The sequence below is a fragment of the Nycticebus coucang genome, chromosome 9 (genome assembly GCF_027406575.1).
Source record: "Nycticebus coucang isolate mNycCou1 chromosome 9, mNycCou1.pri, whole genome shotgun sequence".
NCBI lineage: Eukaryota > Metazoa > Chordata > Mammalia > Primates > Lorisidae > Nycticebus > Nycticebus coucang.
The window spans coordinates 78,432,693-78,451,091 of NC_069788.1; the positions used below are offsets into that span (position 1 = coordinate 78,432,693).

Consider the following 18,399-nt stretch of genomic DNA (forward strand, 5'->3'; position numbering starts at 1 on the left):
CAGGGTTTTCCAAAGCTCCCCGGGTTACTATACACTCACTCAGGCTGTAAGCCAGCATTGCACAAGCAAATGCATCATGCAGAAAATAGCCAGGCCTCCAGAGAGAGTCTATTCACTGACTGGAGGTCTTTGAAATCTCTGTTCAGACAACAACCTAGCAGTTCCCTGTGCCTCAGTCCTGCAAGGTGATTCTATTCTCACCACAGGTCCAGTCCCTTTCCTCCTACTTGAAGAATAGCTACGTGGGTAGATAAGCACTGGTGATCCCAAGGTTTGGCCAATCAATGTGCACGATCAACTGATGTTTCCTGCAGTTCAGCACTGGGTGGATCTGCTGATAGGACAGCAAGGAAGCAGAGTCTGGACCCGGACTCAGCCTCATTCAAAGCAATTTGAGGTTCTAGATGGTGGAGGTGCCCTGCCAGCTCTGGGAGGGCGTGCAGCTCTGACTGAGGCTCCCTGGGGTGTTAGATGAGGGGCCTGCAGGGGCTGTGCCCAGACTGAAAGGTAGAAGGTCCCTTCCCAAGGAGAGTGGTTGTGGGTTGCCTGTTCTGCTCCTCAGAACTCCTCTCTGAGCTCTCAAGAATATGTTTATGCCAAAAGGAATGGCAATTTGGCAGTGGGATGACCAGGGTTCTGTATCACACATGTCCCCCAGGAAATGAAGAGCTGAATATTTACCATGTGCGTTGCTGTGGACTTAGAGACCTCTGAATTCTGAAAGAACTTTCATTTTTTTCCCCAATGACCTTGATGTCTCTGTGTTATGGCTCTTCCTGGCCCAGTGTCTATAGATGCCAAGTTTTTCCTTGCTAAGATAGTGTTTCATAGAGGCAGGTTTGATAAAATGCATTTCCGTTCTGATAAAATATATTAAAATATATTTCCATTTTAAATAAGTCCAATGCCCATTTTGAATTAATCACCATCATGCACAGTAATTAGGTGCTTGGATCTACAGAGAGGGTTGTTCTTTCGGGAAGGATCCACTAATTCCACTGAAGGCTGTACAGTGGCCAGTCCTAGGAGCCTGGAGATGTTTCCCAGAAATCAGACTTCCACTTTCTACGTAAGTCAAGATTATTCTCAATAAATTGTCTAGAAGTTGCTGCAGCAGTTCAGAAAATTTGAGCATGTACAACTAGAGAATTCATTTACTTCCCTGGGACTCAGGCAGAAGCCAAATAAAACAGAAGTCCCTGGGCCTTCCAGCCAAAGCGCTGGCACTGGGGACCTGCAGAGACAATGGCTGCAGAGGACAGAAATCTGCTTCCAGGACTGCTCTGTCCTGAGACAGCAGCTCAGGAAGTATTTTTAGTCTCCTCCTGTTCAGACTTTTTTCTTTCCCTTTCTCTCTCTCTTTTCCTCTTCCTTTCTCCCTTTCCTTTCTCTACCTCCCTCCCTCCATAATCCTCTTTCTCTCCACCTCCCTCTCTTCTTCAGTCTGCTTCCTTCCTTCCCTTCCCTACTTCCCCTTTCTCTCCCCACCTTCCTCCTTTCTTCTCTCTCTCTCCTCCCCACTTCAGTCTCTCTCTCCTCCCCACTTCAGTCTCTCTGTCCTCCCCACTTCAGTCTCTCTCTCCTCCCCACTTCAGTCTCTCTCTCCTCCCCACTTCAGTCTCTCTCTCCTCCCCACTTCAGTCCCTCTCTCCTCCCCACTTCAGTCTCTCTCTCCTCCCCACTTCAGTCTCTCTGTCCTCCCCACTTCAGTCTCTCTCTCCTCCCCACTTCAGTCTCTCTGTCCTCCCCACTTCAGTCTCTCTCTCCTCCCCACTTCAGTCTCTCTGTCCTCCCCACTTCAGTCTCTCTGTCCCCAGCCAGTGTTCTGCCTGTCCCATCTGTATCTGTACTCTGAGATGGCAGAACCCCTTTCTCTGCCTTCTTTCTGTTCTACCCTCAAAAGGTTTTATAACCAAAAAGAGAATTTCTTTTTCTGCCTGCTCCCATGGCTACCTCCTTCTGTGTGAAGAATTCCATTGTAGCTGCTATGTGTAAGCACCTGGACTTACTCTTTTACTGAGGCACATAGACTTCAGTAATTCTACCTGGCTTTTCTTTGCAAAGCCTCATTGCTTTGAATAAAAATGAAGAGGTCCTACTTTATGGCATGGAGTGCAAAATTAGGCCTTGCATTTTCTGAGGGGCCAGTTAATCACAGAGGCATTTGGATAGACAAACTATTTCAAAAACTTTTTTAGATATTTACTTAATTAATTTGTGGGCTAAACTTAATACCTACCCATCAGAACCTATAAAAATATCTGTAATTAATTCAAACTGCCTCTCTAGAGCTGCAGTTTTCAAAGTGTGGTCCCTGGACTAATATCATAGGGAACTTCTTAGGAATACAAATCCTTGAGCCCCATCCTAGACTCACTACATCAAGAACTGGGGGTGGACCCCAAAGCATCCATTTAACAAGCCTTCTGGGTGATTCTGACCTGCACTTCAGTTTGAGAACCAAAATGCTGCTTAAGAGTGAAGACTGCCACCTCTCATATGCCTGCAATGTCAGATGTGAAGTTCTTATAGGCAATGTTGGGGGAAGGCATGAAATGACCTGACATCAGAAGACCCGGGTCAAACCCATGAAAGCCATAACCTAGTAAAGATCTGTAAATAGAATCAAAATCCTTAGATCATAGAGCTACGGAAAGGATTAAGTAAGAAGATAACCACAGCGCCAGCACGTGGTCCATGCTCAATATTTAACTGGTTTCTTCCTTTTTTATATAGCCTGAACTAAAACATGAACAGAAAACAGTAATTGTTATACAAAACAATTCAATGTCTTTTGATGTATCACTTTATTCTGCCAATGAGCAGAAACTCTAAACTCAAAATACATTTGACAAAAAACCAACCAAACAAAAAATATATGTATATAGTTGAGGCATCCCTTGCCTCGTTGGGTCAGTTCATTTATTTTTACCTCTAAATGTACTGCAGCCCTTGTTTGAGAATGAATCACTAACATCTGGGGAGCAGCTAAAGCTGAGCACTCCTTGTTTCTCAAGGAAAAAAGAGAGAGATACGTATAAATGTATCTGTGTTCCTATGTGTCTCTGAGGGAGAAGCAGTTAGGAGAGAAGCAATTTTGGCTCAAAGGGAAGCAAAACAAATTCTCCTTTATTTGGGGAGAAATCTAGAAATGAATGTAAAGGTATCAAGTCAGGATTTTGGCACCTACTAATTGTGGTCAGGCCTGTTTGTTACTGAATCCTGATCTGGTTTTAGGAAGAGACATTAAATGGAAAGAGTAAAATAGAAAAAAAAGCAAAATATTTTCTAAAATTGCAAAGTATACTTACTGAAAGCGAGATACTTACAAATGTGTCTACTGGGAAAGCACCGCAAAGTGGGTCATTTTGCAAAGCTCTTGCTCAGCTTGAAAAGAACGGCGAATCCCCCGCACGGGTCTCCTTCTGCCGCCAGGGGGCGCGTGGGGCCGCCCCATGCGACCAGTCGGACAAACCAAGAGTTTTTGTCTTTGAGGTCCTGTCATTCTCTATATAAACAAGTTACGTTCAAGTGTTTAGGATATAAATTACGACCATGCCGGCTGCCTCGGAAGGAATGTAAACACAGCACTGTGGTCGGAGCAAACTCTGAAACTGACTTCATAATTTATAGCAGACCCCCGGGTAGCTCACTATAAAAGAAAAAAAAAGGTCCTATTTAACTGTAAATATGATAATGGAGAGACAAAAAATGTTTAAATCACTGCTTAATTTTGGGAAATATAGGAAGGAAGCCTAAGGATTAGGAACATGGTTAAGACTTTTTGAAACAAGATATTTTACTTATGAGACTGTCTTTGGACTTAAATTCACTTGGAATACAAAACCCCTGGAGATGTGAGGTAACTCCTGAGTGGTAGTTAAATGCCTAGTGATTGTGAGAAAGACCTTTCAGGGGATGAGAAACAAAGGTGAGTTTTCCATTCAGGATTCAGGAACGATAAAGCAGGAAACACACAAACAAAACAAAACAAAAACAACACAAAAATGTGGCCCTGAGTAAAAAGGAAAACAAATTCAGCCACAGCAAGACAGTAAAATTGTGATCGACAATTTCTCTGTTCCTGCTTAGACCTTTGGTGGCTGACACTGCCTGTGAATTTGAAAGGCTAGTCAGACAGAAGATAGGAAATAAGTTCTCCCTGGATAGTTGGTCTATTTGGTCGCTCTCTAAACCAGAGCTTCAACGGCTCTGCCTGTACCACTCACGCTTGGGAAGCCTAGCAAGAAAAGAAAAGGGGGCTGAGGGAAACTGCCTAATCCCCTGTTAACAGGAAGGGGTGAGGCGAGGGGACCAGGGAGGAAGGAGAGGGATGCGTAGGAGTTTGGTGGGTGTCACTGCTAAGCTGGGCCAGCCAGGCTCTGAATTGGAGAGCGAGGGTAGTCACAGAACCCCTTGTGTGTGTGTGTGTGTGTGTGTGTGTCCAACTTCTGTCTTAAACTACCCCATTAAGTTTAAGCCCCTCATGCTCAGAGTCTTCCCATTACTGTTCAGCAGACCTCCTCTCCACACTCTTTAGACCTGTGTGCCACCCATAACCAAACACCCGCAGGGAAAGGCGAAGTAGGTCTTGTTCCCTGGGCTCCTAGTCCTCCCCAGAGCAAGGGAGCTCCTGCGAGGCCTTGCCACTGTGCCTCACCTCTGCCACCCCAGATGGTGGGGAAGAGGAAAGGGCAAAGGGCAGAACCCTTCCTGGGCACAGGAAAGAAAACAAAAGGGACACAAAACTTGGTTTCCTCAAATCAAACCCTTTCCTTTCATTATTTTGCCTGGTTTTCTTTTAAGTTCCTTTCACCTTCTGGTTTTTGTTTAGCCAGAAAAAGCTAGGGTAAAGAAAGAAATAACAGAAAATGTTCCTTCTCTTTCTCTCCAGAGGAGGCCAACAATCAACCTGGCCGGTGTTACTCACGGCACAGTCCTCACACTATTCATGCTTGGGAAACCTAGCATCTTATACAACTGGGGGTGGGGAGCAGAGTACAGTTACACTGCGGCCTAGTGAGGAAGGGGACCTGTCCATGCTTGCAGGGAGCTTGTAGAGGAAATCAGTCCCTAAAACAACTATTTGTTATATACATTTTATTGAAAAATTTTTACATCAAAATAGTTTGGCAAACTGTAAAAGTATACAGAAGTGCAAATATATCCTCCTTTAAAAATACAAGCCAAGTGTGAGTATACACGAAGATCATAAAAATATCTTTAAAATGTGGTGGTAGAAAACAACCTTGTAAAAATGTTGTATTGTCACAATACCGAAGACCACTTTCTTAAACTAGACTCATTGTTTCTAAATAATTTCTTATATAATGTTCTTTGGCACCTGTATCCAAACGTAGTGTTCAGGGGGAAAAACACAACTCTCCTACTTAGCCAGGCAACAAGATGAGGCTTTCTTGAAATCTTGTGCTTAGCACTGCCTTTTTGAAAAGCACACAAGTTTTCATAGACAAAGAAACACACACACATACGCACACACACACACCCCTCATCTGTTTTTTCCAGACCCTGATTACTGAAGGCAAGGAAGATCCCAGAGTTGCACGTTGTCTTACACGTGGTAAATTTTTACCATCTCCTCATTTCACTCTCTCCCTCATCCGTGAGGCTGCAGGTGTTCAGATGTGGGGCATTACCTTGCCAAGGGTTGTTCATAGACAAACAGTGAACAAGGCTTTCCTGGGCATTCTGGCTAAGTGGCGGTGTGCTACTCACTGCTACCCACAGGCGCATTATGTGAGTCCATCCCAGTTCCTATCTGTGCCCCACCGAGGAGAGGAGAGGAGAGGAGAGAGGGTACCCTGGCAGGGCCTTCATTCACATGACGCAGGGCTTAATATCCTGACAGACGCTCTGGTGGTGGTGGTGATAATATGACCCGCTAGCTGACGGGTGGAAAGAAGAAATGCCATTGAAATTGAGGACGAAATCTTTTCTGTCACACACTGGAGCAGAGTGATGCTGGTAACGAGGCAGTCCCACTGAAAGAAGAAAGAAAATGACTTTTCAGAAACAAAGTCATTCAGCTAATGATTGGCTATATTATTTTTAAAATTTCAATCCATCAAGTCTTACTTTGACTCACTACAAAAAGTGCTGGCGTGTCTTTTGGTATATTGCTATAAAACTGTTTGAGAAGCCCCAGCTCTAGCAAATGTCTCAGAGTTTCCAACTGTAGGTCATCAGAGAACGCTGAAATCATCATGTTTTGTTTTGTTTCCAATGCCATGCGCACACACAAATACAGAGCAAGTTTCCCACAGGGGGGTTCTTATGTGCCTGAATTCAAATATTACTCTCTGAGGCTGGGGCCAGGGTTTTAATCGCAGGATGAGGAGAGGCACCAGGAACAGCTCCACCCAGATTCTGGGCCTGGGTCTCTCAGCACAGAGCTTCTGGCCTATACTGCCCTTAGCCCACTGCAGGGAGAACCAAGCACCCCATTCTAAAAATACCACTGTCACCTTCATTGCTTGTTTTGAGCCTTATTTTCCTTCTGAATACCCCAGTTTGAGTCATAAGTGCAAAGAGATATTCCCTGTGCCCAAAAGAGATGATAGAAACCATTCCATTGTTAGAGAAAGGGCCAGAAAAGAAAAGTTCATCTCTCTTCCTCTGCAGGCATCTCGTTATAACTAACGACGTCCTGGGTTTCGTCTGGGGAAGCCAGGACTCTAGGGTGCAGAGAAATGCCCTCTGTCCAAGGCATCTGGCAACAGCGGGCTTTCTGAGAGCTCACTGGGAGAACAGAGAAGGCCTGTAGCCCACTGGCTCCGGGAGGCTCCTTGGCCCAGGGCGGGAGCCGGGCCATTTGTGCGCTAATCCGCTGCCCACTTTTGCTTTTGCTTTCTGGGCGCCTCCTGGCCCCAAGGCACAGTCGGCCTGGGGTGTCCGGTAAGCGCTGGCCCTGACATCTTCCAGATGGGATCCCTTTCAGTGCTAGGCTGGGTTAGGCGGGTTTGCCTGAGTCTTTCCCCAGTCACTGCAGGGACCATAAAGGGCACTTTACCAGGGGCCAGATTCAGTTTTACAGGGCAAGAAAAACATACCCGCTGGCCAGGGGGGCCTGTTGCCTTGGTTAGGTAGGATCCCCACATTTACGGACCAACAAGGGTGCTCAGTGGCCAGTGACTGCCTACGTTTATTAACCGCTAACACCGAACCCAACATGAACTGCAACTGCTCTAATCAAGTGGCAACTGGTCCACATGCCCTGTGTGCGTGTCGCTCTGCACACAGGTGTGTGCACTCATCGCGTTAAAGCACGTCCCGATGCCAGGTCCTGGACCACAACGTGGCAAGTCCCGGCAGCACCGAGCGCCAGCGCTCACACCTGCCGACCTAAGGTGGCTTCGGTCGGCCCTTTGATGTGTTGGGCCAGAGGATAAAAGCCTGAGCTCCTTTTTGAATGGCTCAGAAGCGCTAAAGGAAGAGCTCAGGTCTTGCGGGTCCTCGGCGGCGGTGCTGCCCAAAGCCTCTCCGCTCTCCCGCCGCGGTACCCGGCCCAGGAGTGGGAGGGCGCCGCGCTGCGGGTGTGCTGGGGAGCGGTGGTGTGGGCGGGAGTGCGTGCGCCTGTGCAGAGCGGGGTGCGGGTGGACAGCCTCGGCCCTGCCGGCCTCCCCGCACCTCGCCAGGCCTAAGCAGGCCCCCGAGGAAGACCCTACCTTCTGGCCCACCTAAGATGGGCCGCGCCAGTGTGTGTGTGTGTGTGTAGGGAGGGGTGGGGGGCGTATTTAAGAAGGGAGGGAGCAAGGGGGCGAGGAAGGAAGAGGCAGAGCATCTCGATTAGGCGTCAGGCCCGGGCCATCCTCTCTCCCAGGGCTTCCAGATTCTGCCCGGAGGAGTTCTTGCGCTGCTGCTACGGGGAAGGCCAGACAAGAGAGGCCGGTGGGCAGGAGCGCGGAGTTTTCATCCTCTCCAAGGCAGCAATGTTTCCAGATCCCCGAATTTCTGGGGGCTTGTGCGTGCTCCCAGTGTGTGGGGTGGGGCGAGGGCGGCCTAAAAGAAAGGTCAGGAGTAGCTTCCCTGCGTTTTTTTTTTTCTTTTTCTTCTTAAAAGTATAGTTTCGCTGAGGCTGCGAAGCCTCTGAGTCTAGGTTCAAGTTGAGAAGGGCCTGTCTGGAGAGGGCGTTGGCAGGGAAGGGAAGGGGGCCAGTAGGGCCGTGGGGCCTTTGGAGTGCGTGTGATTGACAACCAGTCCGAGGGGATACAAAAATAAGAAGGGAGGGCGTCTGTATTGGTTACTTGGTGAAATTCCCATAAAATTGAACAAGACTTCGCTCTCAGTGGGTTAAGTCAGGCTAAAATCCTCTCCAGTGTGGTCCTGCAGAGATCGTCTTTGTTTAGTTAACCTCTGAGACCCACATTTAAAAGGCCTATTTGGGAAATTTCACCGTCCAGGGAACCAACATCTTTTACACACTTCTGGGCGTCCTTTCTCCCTGATGCTTCTGTTGCACACCAACTCACGAACATCTTAAAGTATGCATGATGCTTCAAACCGTTTTCTAATTGCTGTGGGGGGTAAGTGTGTAAGTGTGGGGCCTTGCCGTTGACTGGCAGGCTGGCCTGATTTTAATCCAAAGGACCTGGGTGCTTTGGAGGGGTTAATACAAGGGTGTATCTCCAGTCTCCAGATAAACCTAGCCAAATATTCGAATTCCCTCCTACACCCCCACCATCCCCTCCTACCTTTCACCACCTCAAGCAAGTCAATAAATTTTCATAATGTGTGATCAACACAACTGAAACTAGTCACAGTACAAGTGGCACCCAAAGGGCAGGCACATTTCTCAGAGGAGTCACGGCAGGGCCCTCAGGTCTGCTGCCTAGGACAGGCTCGGGTGTCATCATTGTGGGGAGGAGATTCCACAACCACCTGGGTGCCCCTGTCCTCCCACAATATGTCTGTCTCTGCAGTGAAAGAGCCTGGGAAACTCTACTGTCCTCTCAGCCCTTCCTTTCCTCCTTCTCTCCTCTCAACACTCGTCCACCTAAAAACTCCTCCCCACCCACACCTCATCCTACAGAACATCTCCCTTTCTGACGTTTACTTTTGGACAAAAGTATGGCAAAAAAACAACAGGTTGGGCAAAAAAAGTATAATGTGTTTCTTTTAATAGAACAAAAGAAACTAGATAGACATAGCTCCCTGACTAAGGTCCCCAAAGGCCACATCCCTTCTGTCAAAGCTATGTCAGGCCCCAAACGGGAAACCTGCAGTTCTCGTCTACCCAGCCCAGAAAGGCAGGTGTCTTTGCGCCATTCTCCCAGCAGCCATTCTGGAGGCCGGGCTCCTAACCAGGGGTACTCAGAAAGACAGTAAGACCCCCATCCCCGCCCTATGAATAAGCCGCTCCCCGACCCCCCAACATCCGCTTCTCCGAGAGCCTTCGGACCCCAGGCTGGGGCGTCCAGCTGGGAGTGGCAGTAGCCTGGGGTCCCGAGGCCTAGCGGCGACGCCCCCGGAGGGCTGCTCCAGGGGCGCTGCTTTACCTGAGAGTTCTTCGCGGGCGTTCTGATGCAAGTAGCTCTGCTCCAGCGAGTAGGACGACATGCTGGAGTGCAGGCCTGCAGAGGCCGCGGGGTTGCTGCTCGGCGTCAGGGCGGGCGGCTGCTTGAGGTAAGGTGACGCGCCAGGCGAGCTCCAGTGCGCCGCAGGGCTCGTGTAGGGCGAGTGGCACTCGATGGCGCTCGCCATGGCAGGGGACGAGGGCACTGGGCTGCTGCTGCTGTCTGGCCCGTAGTCCCCGCCGCCGCCGCCGCCAGCCGCACCGACACCCCCGGGCCCCGCGGGCACCGGACAGCTGGCCATGTAGGTGGAGCCCGGGTTGGGCGACATGTGCGGGACGTGGTGGTGGTGGTGGTGGTGCGGGTGCGCGTGGCTCGGGGCGCCCGCGCCAGCATCGTAGCCTGCGGGCATCATGTCGAGGCCGCCATAGCCGCCCTGGCCGTGGCAGCCGAGCGGCGCCGACGGCGGGGCCTGGAAGTCGAAGCCCTGGGGCAGCAGTGAGGCCCCGAAGCCCAAGCCGCTCACCACGCGGTGATACATGGGCTTGAGCGCCTGGCACTTCCGCCTGAAGCCGCGCGGCCGGCGGCGGAATGAGCCCTCCTCGAACATGAACTCACTAGCCGGGTCGATGGTCCAGTAGTGGCCCTTCCCGGGCCGTCCGAGCCCCTTGGGCAGTTTGATGAAGCACTCGTTGAGCGAGAGGTTGTGGCGCACTGAGTTCTTCCAGCCCTGGTAGGCGCCGCGGAAGAAGGGGAAGCGCGCCTGCAGGAACTGGTAGATCTCGCTGAGCGTCAGCCGCTTGCTGGGCGAGCTCTGGATGGCCATGACGATGAGCGCGATGTACGAGTAGGGCGGCTTCTCCGGCCGCCGCAGCCCCGAGCTCGCCTTCTTGGTGCCCCCGCTCCCCGCGCCGCCGCCGCTACTACCCGGGTTCTTGCAGGCGGCCGAAGGGGCGCTGGCCGAGTTGGAGGAGGACGAGGACGAGGCGAAGGAAGCGGAGGAGGAGGAGGACGACGACGACGACGAGGTGGTCTCCAGTGCGGTGGTGGCAGCTGCGGGCAGCGGGCTCATCAAGGCGGCCTGGAGCGCGCCGGGGGCCGGGCTGCACGCGCGGCGGAGCGGGGCCGGCGGCGGGCGCGGCGGGGGCGGCGGCGGCCCGCCCTCGGTGGTCATCTGGGACCTGCGAGCGAGGCCCGGCCGCGGAGGCGGCGGAGCGGGGTTGGCCCAGAAGCCGGACGAGCTCACTAGCCCGCCGCCGGGGCTGCAGCCGTGGCCACTCCGGGCCAGCGCTTCGGCGTCGCCTCCCTCAGCTCCTCTGGGACTTCTGGTGGCGGCGGTGGCGGCGGGCCGGAGGCAACGCCCGGTGCATCACTCCCCGAGCCTCCGGCGGCTGCCTTGCGCAACGGCCTCCCAGGCCACGGAGCCGAGGCAGCCGGACGCCGGGCAACTGCGCCGGCCAGCTGGGACCGCGGCCCGGACCTCGGGGATGAGCCCGACGTCTCCCTTCAGGAGCGCTCCTCGCTCTGTCTCTCGGACTTCCTCCCTCCCGCGCCCTCCCCCGGCCGCCCTCCCTCGCTCCCTCCCTCCACCCCTCCCCCGCCCTGCCCCCTCCTCGGGCTGTACTGCGGCGGGGAGGGCGCGCTGGGCCGCTAGGCTCACTCCTCCCCCACCCAACCTGGCGGCTGGCTCCCCTCTTATCGCTGTCCTTGCTCTCAGGGTCCCCTCGGCCTTTTAATTCCTTTCTGGTCCTCTTTCCCTTTTCCCCACCCACCGTCTTTCAAACGGAGAGAGATCGCAGACTAACTCTCCTTTGGCTAAGAACTCCCACCTCTAGCAAAACTCTATCACCTCTGACTTTGAAATCTTTTTTTTTTTTTTTTTTTTTTTTTAGCTTCGCAGCAACCCGTGCTTCTAGTCCCAGAAACCAGTGGCTCCCTGCCGAGTGGACCCTCCTCTGCTTCTCCAGCTCTCCCGCCTCTTCACCTCCCCCTTGCCCTCCCCCCTTACCCTCCTCCCTCCACTTGGCCCAGCCCAGGCCCCAGCGGTGCTTCGGCGGTGCAGCCACCCGAGCCTCCTAAGCCGCCTTCCCCCAATGCCCATACTATCTGTCAACTTCGTTTAGACATTGCCGCCCTCAGCCACACGCCGGGGTGCCAGACGCCCAAAGGTAACGTGCCAATTCTCTCTCTTTCTGGCAGGGCCTGCAGGTTTCGAGACAATTGTTATTTGAGGGAAAGGGCCGGGGCGCCTCAGGGTTAAGGGTCCCCAGGCGATCATGGACGTTTTTGGAACTTTGAGCAGAGGGATTTGGACCGAAGAAACCTAGGCCACGTTTTTACAGACTCTGGAAACCTGGGTCAGATACGACTCAGGTTTGCATTTGCTTCCAGTTCCTTTTCGCTTTTCACTTCGTGTGTTGTAAGAAAAAAAATGCAAAAAGAGGGCCGACCCTGAGATAAGCGAGAGAGCTGTATTTATACTCAATCAGGAAGGGGTATGCAGCTGTCACTAGACATCGTCAGCCTCAACGTTGCCCACCCCAAAATGTACCCTCTCTAAGCGAACTTCTGTCTGAGAACACTTTGCCCAGTGTGGCTAATTCCTCTCTAAGAAAGAGTCGGGCTTGGAGAGAGAGGTGCCCTGGGGAGAAATCATTTCCAATGAGACCAGACAGTTACTTATTGGATTACACATGGGGGGAAATGTAGTCTGACCAGGGACAGGGGCTGAGGTAAGGGAGGAGAGCAGGAGGCTGGGACTGGCTGGGCCTCACAAGGGCTGAGGGGAGACTGGGAGCAGAGGTCCTGCAGACCAGAGGACCAAAGAGGCAGATCTGGGTGCTCGACTGTGTCTTCCTGAAAGGACCAAGGTGGCAGAGTGCGTCCGCCTGGGAGCCTGGGGACATGGGGAGATTGTGCAGTGATCTGGAGGGAGGCAAGAAGCAAAGAACCTTGGTGCAGCAGGGTGGAGGCAGGCCCTTGGGGCAGGCACTGGCTTTCCATGCCCCAGGAGTGCTCCAGGGACTGAGCGTGGCTGAGTGAGCTGGAGGGTCTGTAGGCACAGAGGAGAGGGCGGAGTTGGGAGGGGGAGATGGGAGGGGGCTGGGCCGAGCTGGCCCCAGACAGTGACCTGAAGTTGAGTGGAAGCAGGCTTTTTCCATCAAACCCTGCCTGGATACCACACACAGAGGCCGAGTGTCAGTTTACTGCCCTGAGCCGGCTCCTTTTCCCTAAGCTCCCCAGTAATTAGACAAAGCAAACCTAAATTAGCTGAACAGGCGTCGACAGCTTCCTCCAGAGCACCCCTGGTACCTACATGGGAATGTGTCCGAAAATGGCTTGATTGTAGCTGAGAGTCAGCTAAGAAAACACCGCCAAGCCGAACTCAGTTTACCACTCATTTCCAATAGAAAAAAGAAACAAGTCACTCTTTTCCGGATGGGATGTTTTGATTGGGTCGGGGTAGGGCGCTAGCAGTTGTTTCCACTTTCTAAGAATTTCTTTCTGACTGACTAGTGAGCGGCTTTTGGGGATGGTTCCCCATTAGTTCACGGTATTTTTTTTTCTCTTGCCTCCGTTTGTCAGTTTATGTGGGTTAATTAAAAAATAAGTAACTAAATATAGAAATAAATATAATGTGTTCACTAAACCAATGCTTTAGTTTAATTTAAATAAAGTAGAAACTGGAGTGGAGAGGCCAGATAGTATCTTAAAGGAATTCCACAGAACTCAGTGTGTATGTGTGTGTGTGAGAGAGAGAGAGAGTTTAAGTGAGAAGAGGATCTGCCCTGGGGAGAAGCTTAGGGGGAAGGCAGACAACCATATCATTTGTAGGTGGAAGTGGTGATCCCATGGGTTTGGGGGACGTTCAACAAGCAAGTCAGTATTATTGCCATTTAGCCATGCACCCTCTCTGATTTTCTGCACCTGAAAATTCTATGCATGTAAGATATCAGGGAGTACTTGCTTTAAGAGCAGGTCTTATAAGGTTTTAGGACCCAGAAACTGAAGAATAAAAAGCACTGCCCTAAAACCCAGGCAGGATCAGTGATAACCTTCTATACCAGTAGCTTCTAGTATTGGGATCATGGTTCTCTTTGAGAATGTGATGGAAGATAGGGAGCCTGTCTCTAGAAAAATATTTACAGTTTAGGGGATCCACAAAAACTCATTAAAAAAAACCTGTAGTCTACATTTTTGGCTTCTACCAATTCAGCGATCTAAATTATGAGAGATTTTGTAAAGGCTCACTTCTCCATCCAAGTGTCAATGGTATTCATTTTACCTAAATTTGCAAGAAATGCCACATAGTTTGGTGAGTGTTACGGGGGCCCAGCCAGGTAAGTATCGGAGAGGGTTTAGAGCTAGGAGGTCTGCCAACTTACAGGGTTCTCTCTCTCCAGGGTCTACTGCCCCTGTAGCTTCTGAACTCCAGAAAGATAATGGAGGTTGGGGGCATTCTTAAATTATCGTAGCAGAAAGGGGTGACTCTCCAGAACTCTTTCTTGGAGACCACTTCTACTGATGGAAAATGTTCCCTTGGCAGAGACCACCCAGGTCTAGAATTACTAAAGCCTTGCATCTGTTTGTTATAGACTTCACAGGTATGAGCTATTCCACTCAAATCAGTCTCCACCACGTGGTCTAGGTACCATCACCCCCCCTTTAGAACTTATGAAACTGAGGCTCAGATGACTAGCTAGAAGTCAGAGAGGGCAAATGACAAAACTGGTCTGTAGCCCCGGCCTCCAAATTCAGTGTTCCTTTCACTACATTATATCAATGTTTCTTTGAGCTTTGTTTTAATCATAGATTTATACAAATCTCTTAGGTAAAAATGCATGTGATAACAAATTATGTCAAATTCTTTGTCCCTGGCAGGAATTTCTTAATTTCTGGTTAACAGACATGGTTTAAAAGGAAAGTTCTGTTTGTCTCTGAAGCACAGCCTTGCTGTTAGGGTGGCTTCCTTTTCTCTCTGAGGTTCTTTCCTATGATGGTGAACTTTACTGACTTTCCCTCTCTATAAACAACAAAAATTTTGATTTTTTTTTTTATGGGAAGAAAAGGTATAGTTCCTTTCAATGATTCTAGATTAGCTCAGGTGCTCCTTGGTTGACCAGAAATATATAGCCTCAAGTGCCACGAGTCCTCTCTCTATCCCACTATGGTGACTGTTTCTGTCTGGGCTGACGGTTCCTTTCCTGCTCAAGGGAATGTAAATGCCAGCAAACTTGGGTTTCTCCGATTTTGTTCTGTAATCGGCATTTTATTCTAGGAAATCTGTTCATTATTGAGGTTTAAATTTTATGTTCTTAACATGCTTCCTCTGCTTTGTGGGTTTTACATGAAATGGCTTAGACTAAACCAGTTAAGGATAGGAGAGATGTATTTGAAGCGACAGTGTTTATCACCATTTAAGATGTCTCCTCCGGGCAGTTCGCACTGGGCTGCAACCCTCCCTTCCTTCCTCCTGGGCCCAGGCCTCTTCCCATTTCAGTATGGAAATGATGGCTGTTTTCACCCTGTGTTTAGGTATAAAGTTAACTTGTGTAGAGGATCCTCCACTCCTTCCAGGACTTTCTAAGTGTGGAGGGGCAGTGGAGGGAACTGTGTTGGGCCCCATGGAAGAGCACCAGCCTGCACACCCCATGCAGAGTCCTCTCCAGAAACATCAAGTCACAATACAAAATACAGCTGGGTACAACATAAGGAAGATGTGGGATTGGAGAGAGGAAGGTGGCAAGAAGGTGACACTCTCCTGGTGTCTGCTGTCCTCCCTCAGTTCAGAACCCCCAGACCTCCGAGTTTGAACATTGGCCACCCAAATCCAAATGTTTATTTGGATAGAGTCTTCCGCTCTCCAAAGGCTTGTGTCCCAGGCAGGGCTTTTTTTTATAGCCACCTTCCTGAAAGATCTACAGATAGCCCCCAGATCTCCAGAGTGCATGACTAGAGACCCAGTTGGCCAGGTCAGAGTGGGTGCTTGGGGAGGGAGGAGAGAAAGGAGTCTAGTCTAATAGACTCTTCTCATCCTATCTCTGCCCTTCCCAGATTATGAGGAGGTGGGTACCTTTGGTAGGGAGACTGAAATCTTGGGATGATCAGGAGAGCCAAGCCACAGGTCCACAGCCCCAATGCCAGGGAGATGCCGCTTAGATTTCACTTGGGAGGCTAGGGTGGGGGTGGGGCTCGAGAAGAGGGTTTCTATGGCAGGGACAAGCTGGTGAACCTAAAAGGCAGAGAAAAGGGGCCTGGGTTGAAACAGAGTTGGTCTGTGCATCTCTCAGGGGGAGTAGAGGGAAAGAAGGAGTTGTGTCCTGGTGGAGAAAGAAAATAAGTAGAGAAGCGCGCCACTCTGTCTGAAGCAAGTGTGGGTGTTGGTGACTTTCAGCGCGTTAATTATGAGTCCACTTGGTGCCGCTTGGAGGGAAGTCCCCATGCTTTAGGTGGCAGAACAAGGCGTTCAGATAAGATGAGAACAGAAGGATTCAGGCTGGGGCTTGGGAGTGGGCGTGTGGTGAGGGGGCCTGAGGACCCCTCCAGCTCTCACATCTTTATTTCACCCTCTCTCGCCCTCTGGTAGGTACCAGCGGCCTGGTGTCGCCTAGGGACCTGCATACCTCCTGCTCTACAGCCCTAGGCCTCAGGAGGCAGACGGCTAGGCCTCAGTCATACGCTGGGCAGGCCTGAAGGGATCATCTCAAGCACAGAACGCTAGAGGGTGCGCGCCAAAGGCTACCGAAGGCACCATAGCGCACCCGGAGGGCGCAAGGCCGTTCCTCACACGCCCGGACCGAGACCCGAGGCCAACCGGCTGCGGGGCCGCGTGCGGGGAAGTGCCCCGGAGGTCCCAACCCCGCCCGTATCGGGTTTTCTTCTCTTCTCTAGCTGGTCTCCTCTCCCCTGCCCTCCCTTCCCCCCAAATAAATAAATATCTCCAAGGGCAGCGCACTCGGCGGGGCGCCGGGCCCTGCGCGCCTCCGCGGTAGAAGAACTTCCTGGCTCATCAAAACTCCCTTCTAGTCCTCCCCGCCGAGCTCAGGATATGGGGCGCGCTCGCGTCTCTTCAGAAAAGGAAACGTAGCTCTTCCAAAAATATAAATCAGCTCTGACGTCCAAATATTTCCTTTGTCCTCCAGCATCCTCTGTGGGATAAATAAAACGTGCTAGGCGTCCAGAGGCCGGCTAGGGACCCCGGGGCGCCCAGACGCCGCCTGGGAGAAGCTGCCTCTTCGGAGTCCCCATCCTCCATTATCCCTTCCCCCAGCCTGATCCTCCGCGGTGGGAGGGAGGCAGACAGCTCCTCGGTGGAATCCTGGGCCTAGAGGGTGACTGGCTGCTGAGGCTGGCAGAAGAGAAGGCGGAGGAGGTCCACCCCGAGTCCTGGAAGGGATTGTGGGTCCCTGTTTCTTCCAGACCCCAGAGCGGGCAGCCACCTCTTCAAGGCTGGGGCTTCTCAGAGGGCTACTGCTGCTTCTGGAGAAGCCAGAGGGCTTTGTAGCCTAAGAGCACGCAGCCTGTTGGGGGTTTGGCCCTCCAGGCTCTCAGTGGGTCAGATTCTGGGGATGGCTTGAGCCCGCTCATTCTTATGCACCCCCCACACCCTTCTTCAACTTGGGAGAGGTGGACAGGTTTTCCGTAGGGGCCTGGGAGAGAAATCCATTCCAAGGCAAACCACATATGAGGGTAGCGACACTAGAAGGAGCCCAAAGGAGACGAAGTAAAGGTAAAATACTCCTAGCGAGCAAGGTGGTCTGAAGGTGTGTCCAGCCCCTCCTGCTCCCAGCCTTTCTGCCGGCTCCTTTCCCCCAAACACCTGGTGGCACCCACGAGGCCAATCCGAAAGGCTTCGGTGGGCCCGTGGCTCCAGGCAAAAAGTGACCACCTGCCCATTCCCACCCTCCCTTTTTTCAGTCCCTGTCATGTTGTTCCAGAGCTCTGTTCCAGACCCGGGCCTCTGGGCTCAAGGTGGGGGCTGTAATCCAGCCACCCCTGTCTCTAGGGGGGTCTTTATTGATGAGCTGCCTTGAAAACCCCCGCCCAAAACGTCCCAGAAGGGTTTAGACAATCCATCACCCACCACTTCAAGAATGCTTCCTCCCTTTCAAACACAATCCTTGAACACCAGACCGGCTGCGGTGGGGAGGGGAGCGCACTTGAAAAGAGAACTGCTATATAATCAACGTCAAAGAGTCCCCGCAACCTTTCGGAAACAGGGCCTCAGGCCAAAAATCCCTCCAAATGATTTACGGCAGCCCCTCTCATCTTCCCCCCCACCCTCCGCTTGACTCTGTCCCGCGCCTCAAAGCTATCCCATGCTCTGCGCGGAACATTCACCCTAAGGCTCCTCGGTGGGGAGTTTGTATTTTAGAAGAAAGTGCTTTTCTTCTTGGGGTTTGGGTGGGAGGGAAGGCTTTCCAGGTCTGGTTATCTGGAGAGAGGTGAACTAGGAAGGCCAGGTGTGGCCTTTTGGAGTCGTCACATGTGTCACCTTCCCTTCCTCCAATAGTCTACAGATTTGGCGGTCTTTGGGTTGGGGGCAGGTCTCCCCTCCCTTTCGAGACCCTTGGTCTCGGGGCCAAAAGCTGCAGGAGTTCCTCTCACTTCCGCTGGGTGGCGACAGGCTCTCGGGAATCGCGGCACTCCGGGCTGCCGGGCCGCGCGGTCACCTGCTCACCGCTCCGGACGCCTGCGCCCTGGGGTCCCTGCAGCACTAGCCCTGGTCAGAGGTTGGTGGGTGTTTGGCCCCCAGGTGACCAGATTTCTTCAAACACTGTCGCTTACCTCATACTAGGTTGTGTATCTTAAGGCACACCGTGCCTTTCCTACCCTGCTCTATCCCCATTATGAAGAGGAAATAGTCACG

The 18,399-nt window shown here is 51.8% G+C and overlaps 1 protein-coding gene and 1 long non-coding RNA gene across 2 annotated transcripts in view; one reads left to right on the forward strand and one right to left on the reverse strand.

The window, feature by feature from the left end:
• LOC128594884 (uncharacterized) overlaps window positions 1–16,652 on the forward strand; it is a 129,301-nt gene extending 112,649 nt beyond the window's left edge. Inside the window, exon 2 of the long non-coding RNA XR_008382649.1 lies at window positions 16,117–16,652. This is a non-coding gene — a long non-coding RNA (uncharacterized LOC128594884). The remainder of the gene's footprint in view (window positions 1–16,116) is intronic.
• Window positions 5,086–11,056, reverse strand: FOXF2 (forkhead box F2). Its single transcript, XM_053603788.1, has 2 exons — window positions 9,516–11,056; window positions 5,086–6,002 (listed from the first exon to the last, which is right to left on the reverse strand). The coding sequence occupies exons 1-2, from the start codon at window positions 10,702–10,704 to the stop codon at window positions 5,839–5,841; spliced, it is 1,353 nt and encodes a 450-aa protein (XP_053459763.1). The 5' UTR covers window positions 10,705–11,056; the 3' UTR covers window positions 5,086–5,838.
• Window positions 16,653–18,399: the final 1,747 nt, after the last annotated feature.

Bases quoted from the DNA above. Each gene is read 5' to 3' on its own strand.
- FOXF2 (XM_053603788.1), bottom strand. From the start codon at position 10,704: ATGACCACCGAGGGCGGGCCGCCGCCGCCCCCGCCGCGCCCGCCGCCG. The intron at 6,003-9,515 runs GTAAAGCAGCGC...TTCTTCTTTCAG, and splicing joins CGCCCGCGAAGAACTCTCAG to TGGGACTGCCTCGTTACCAG.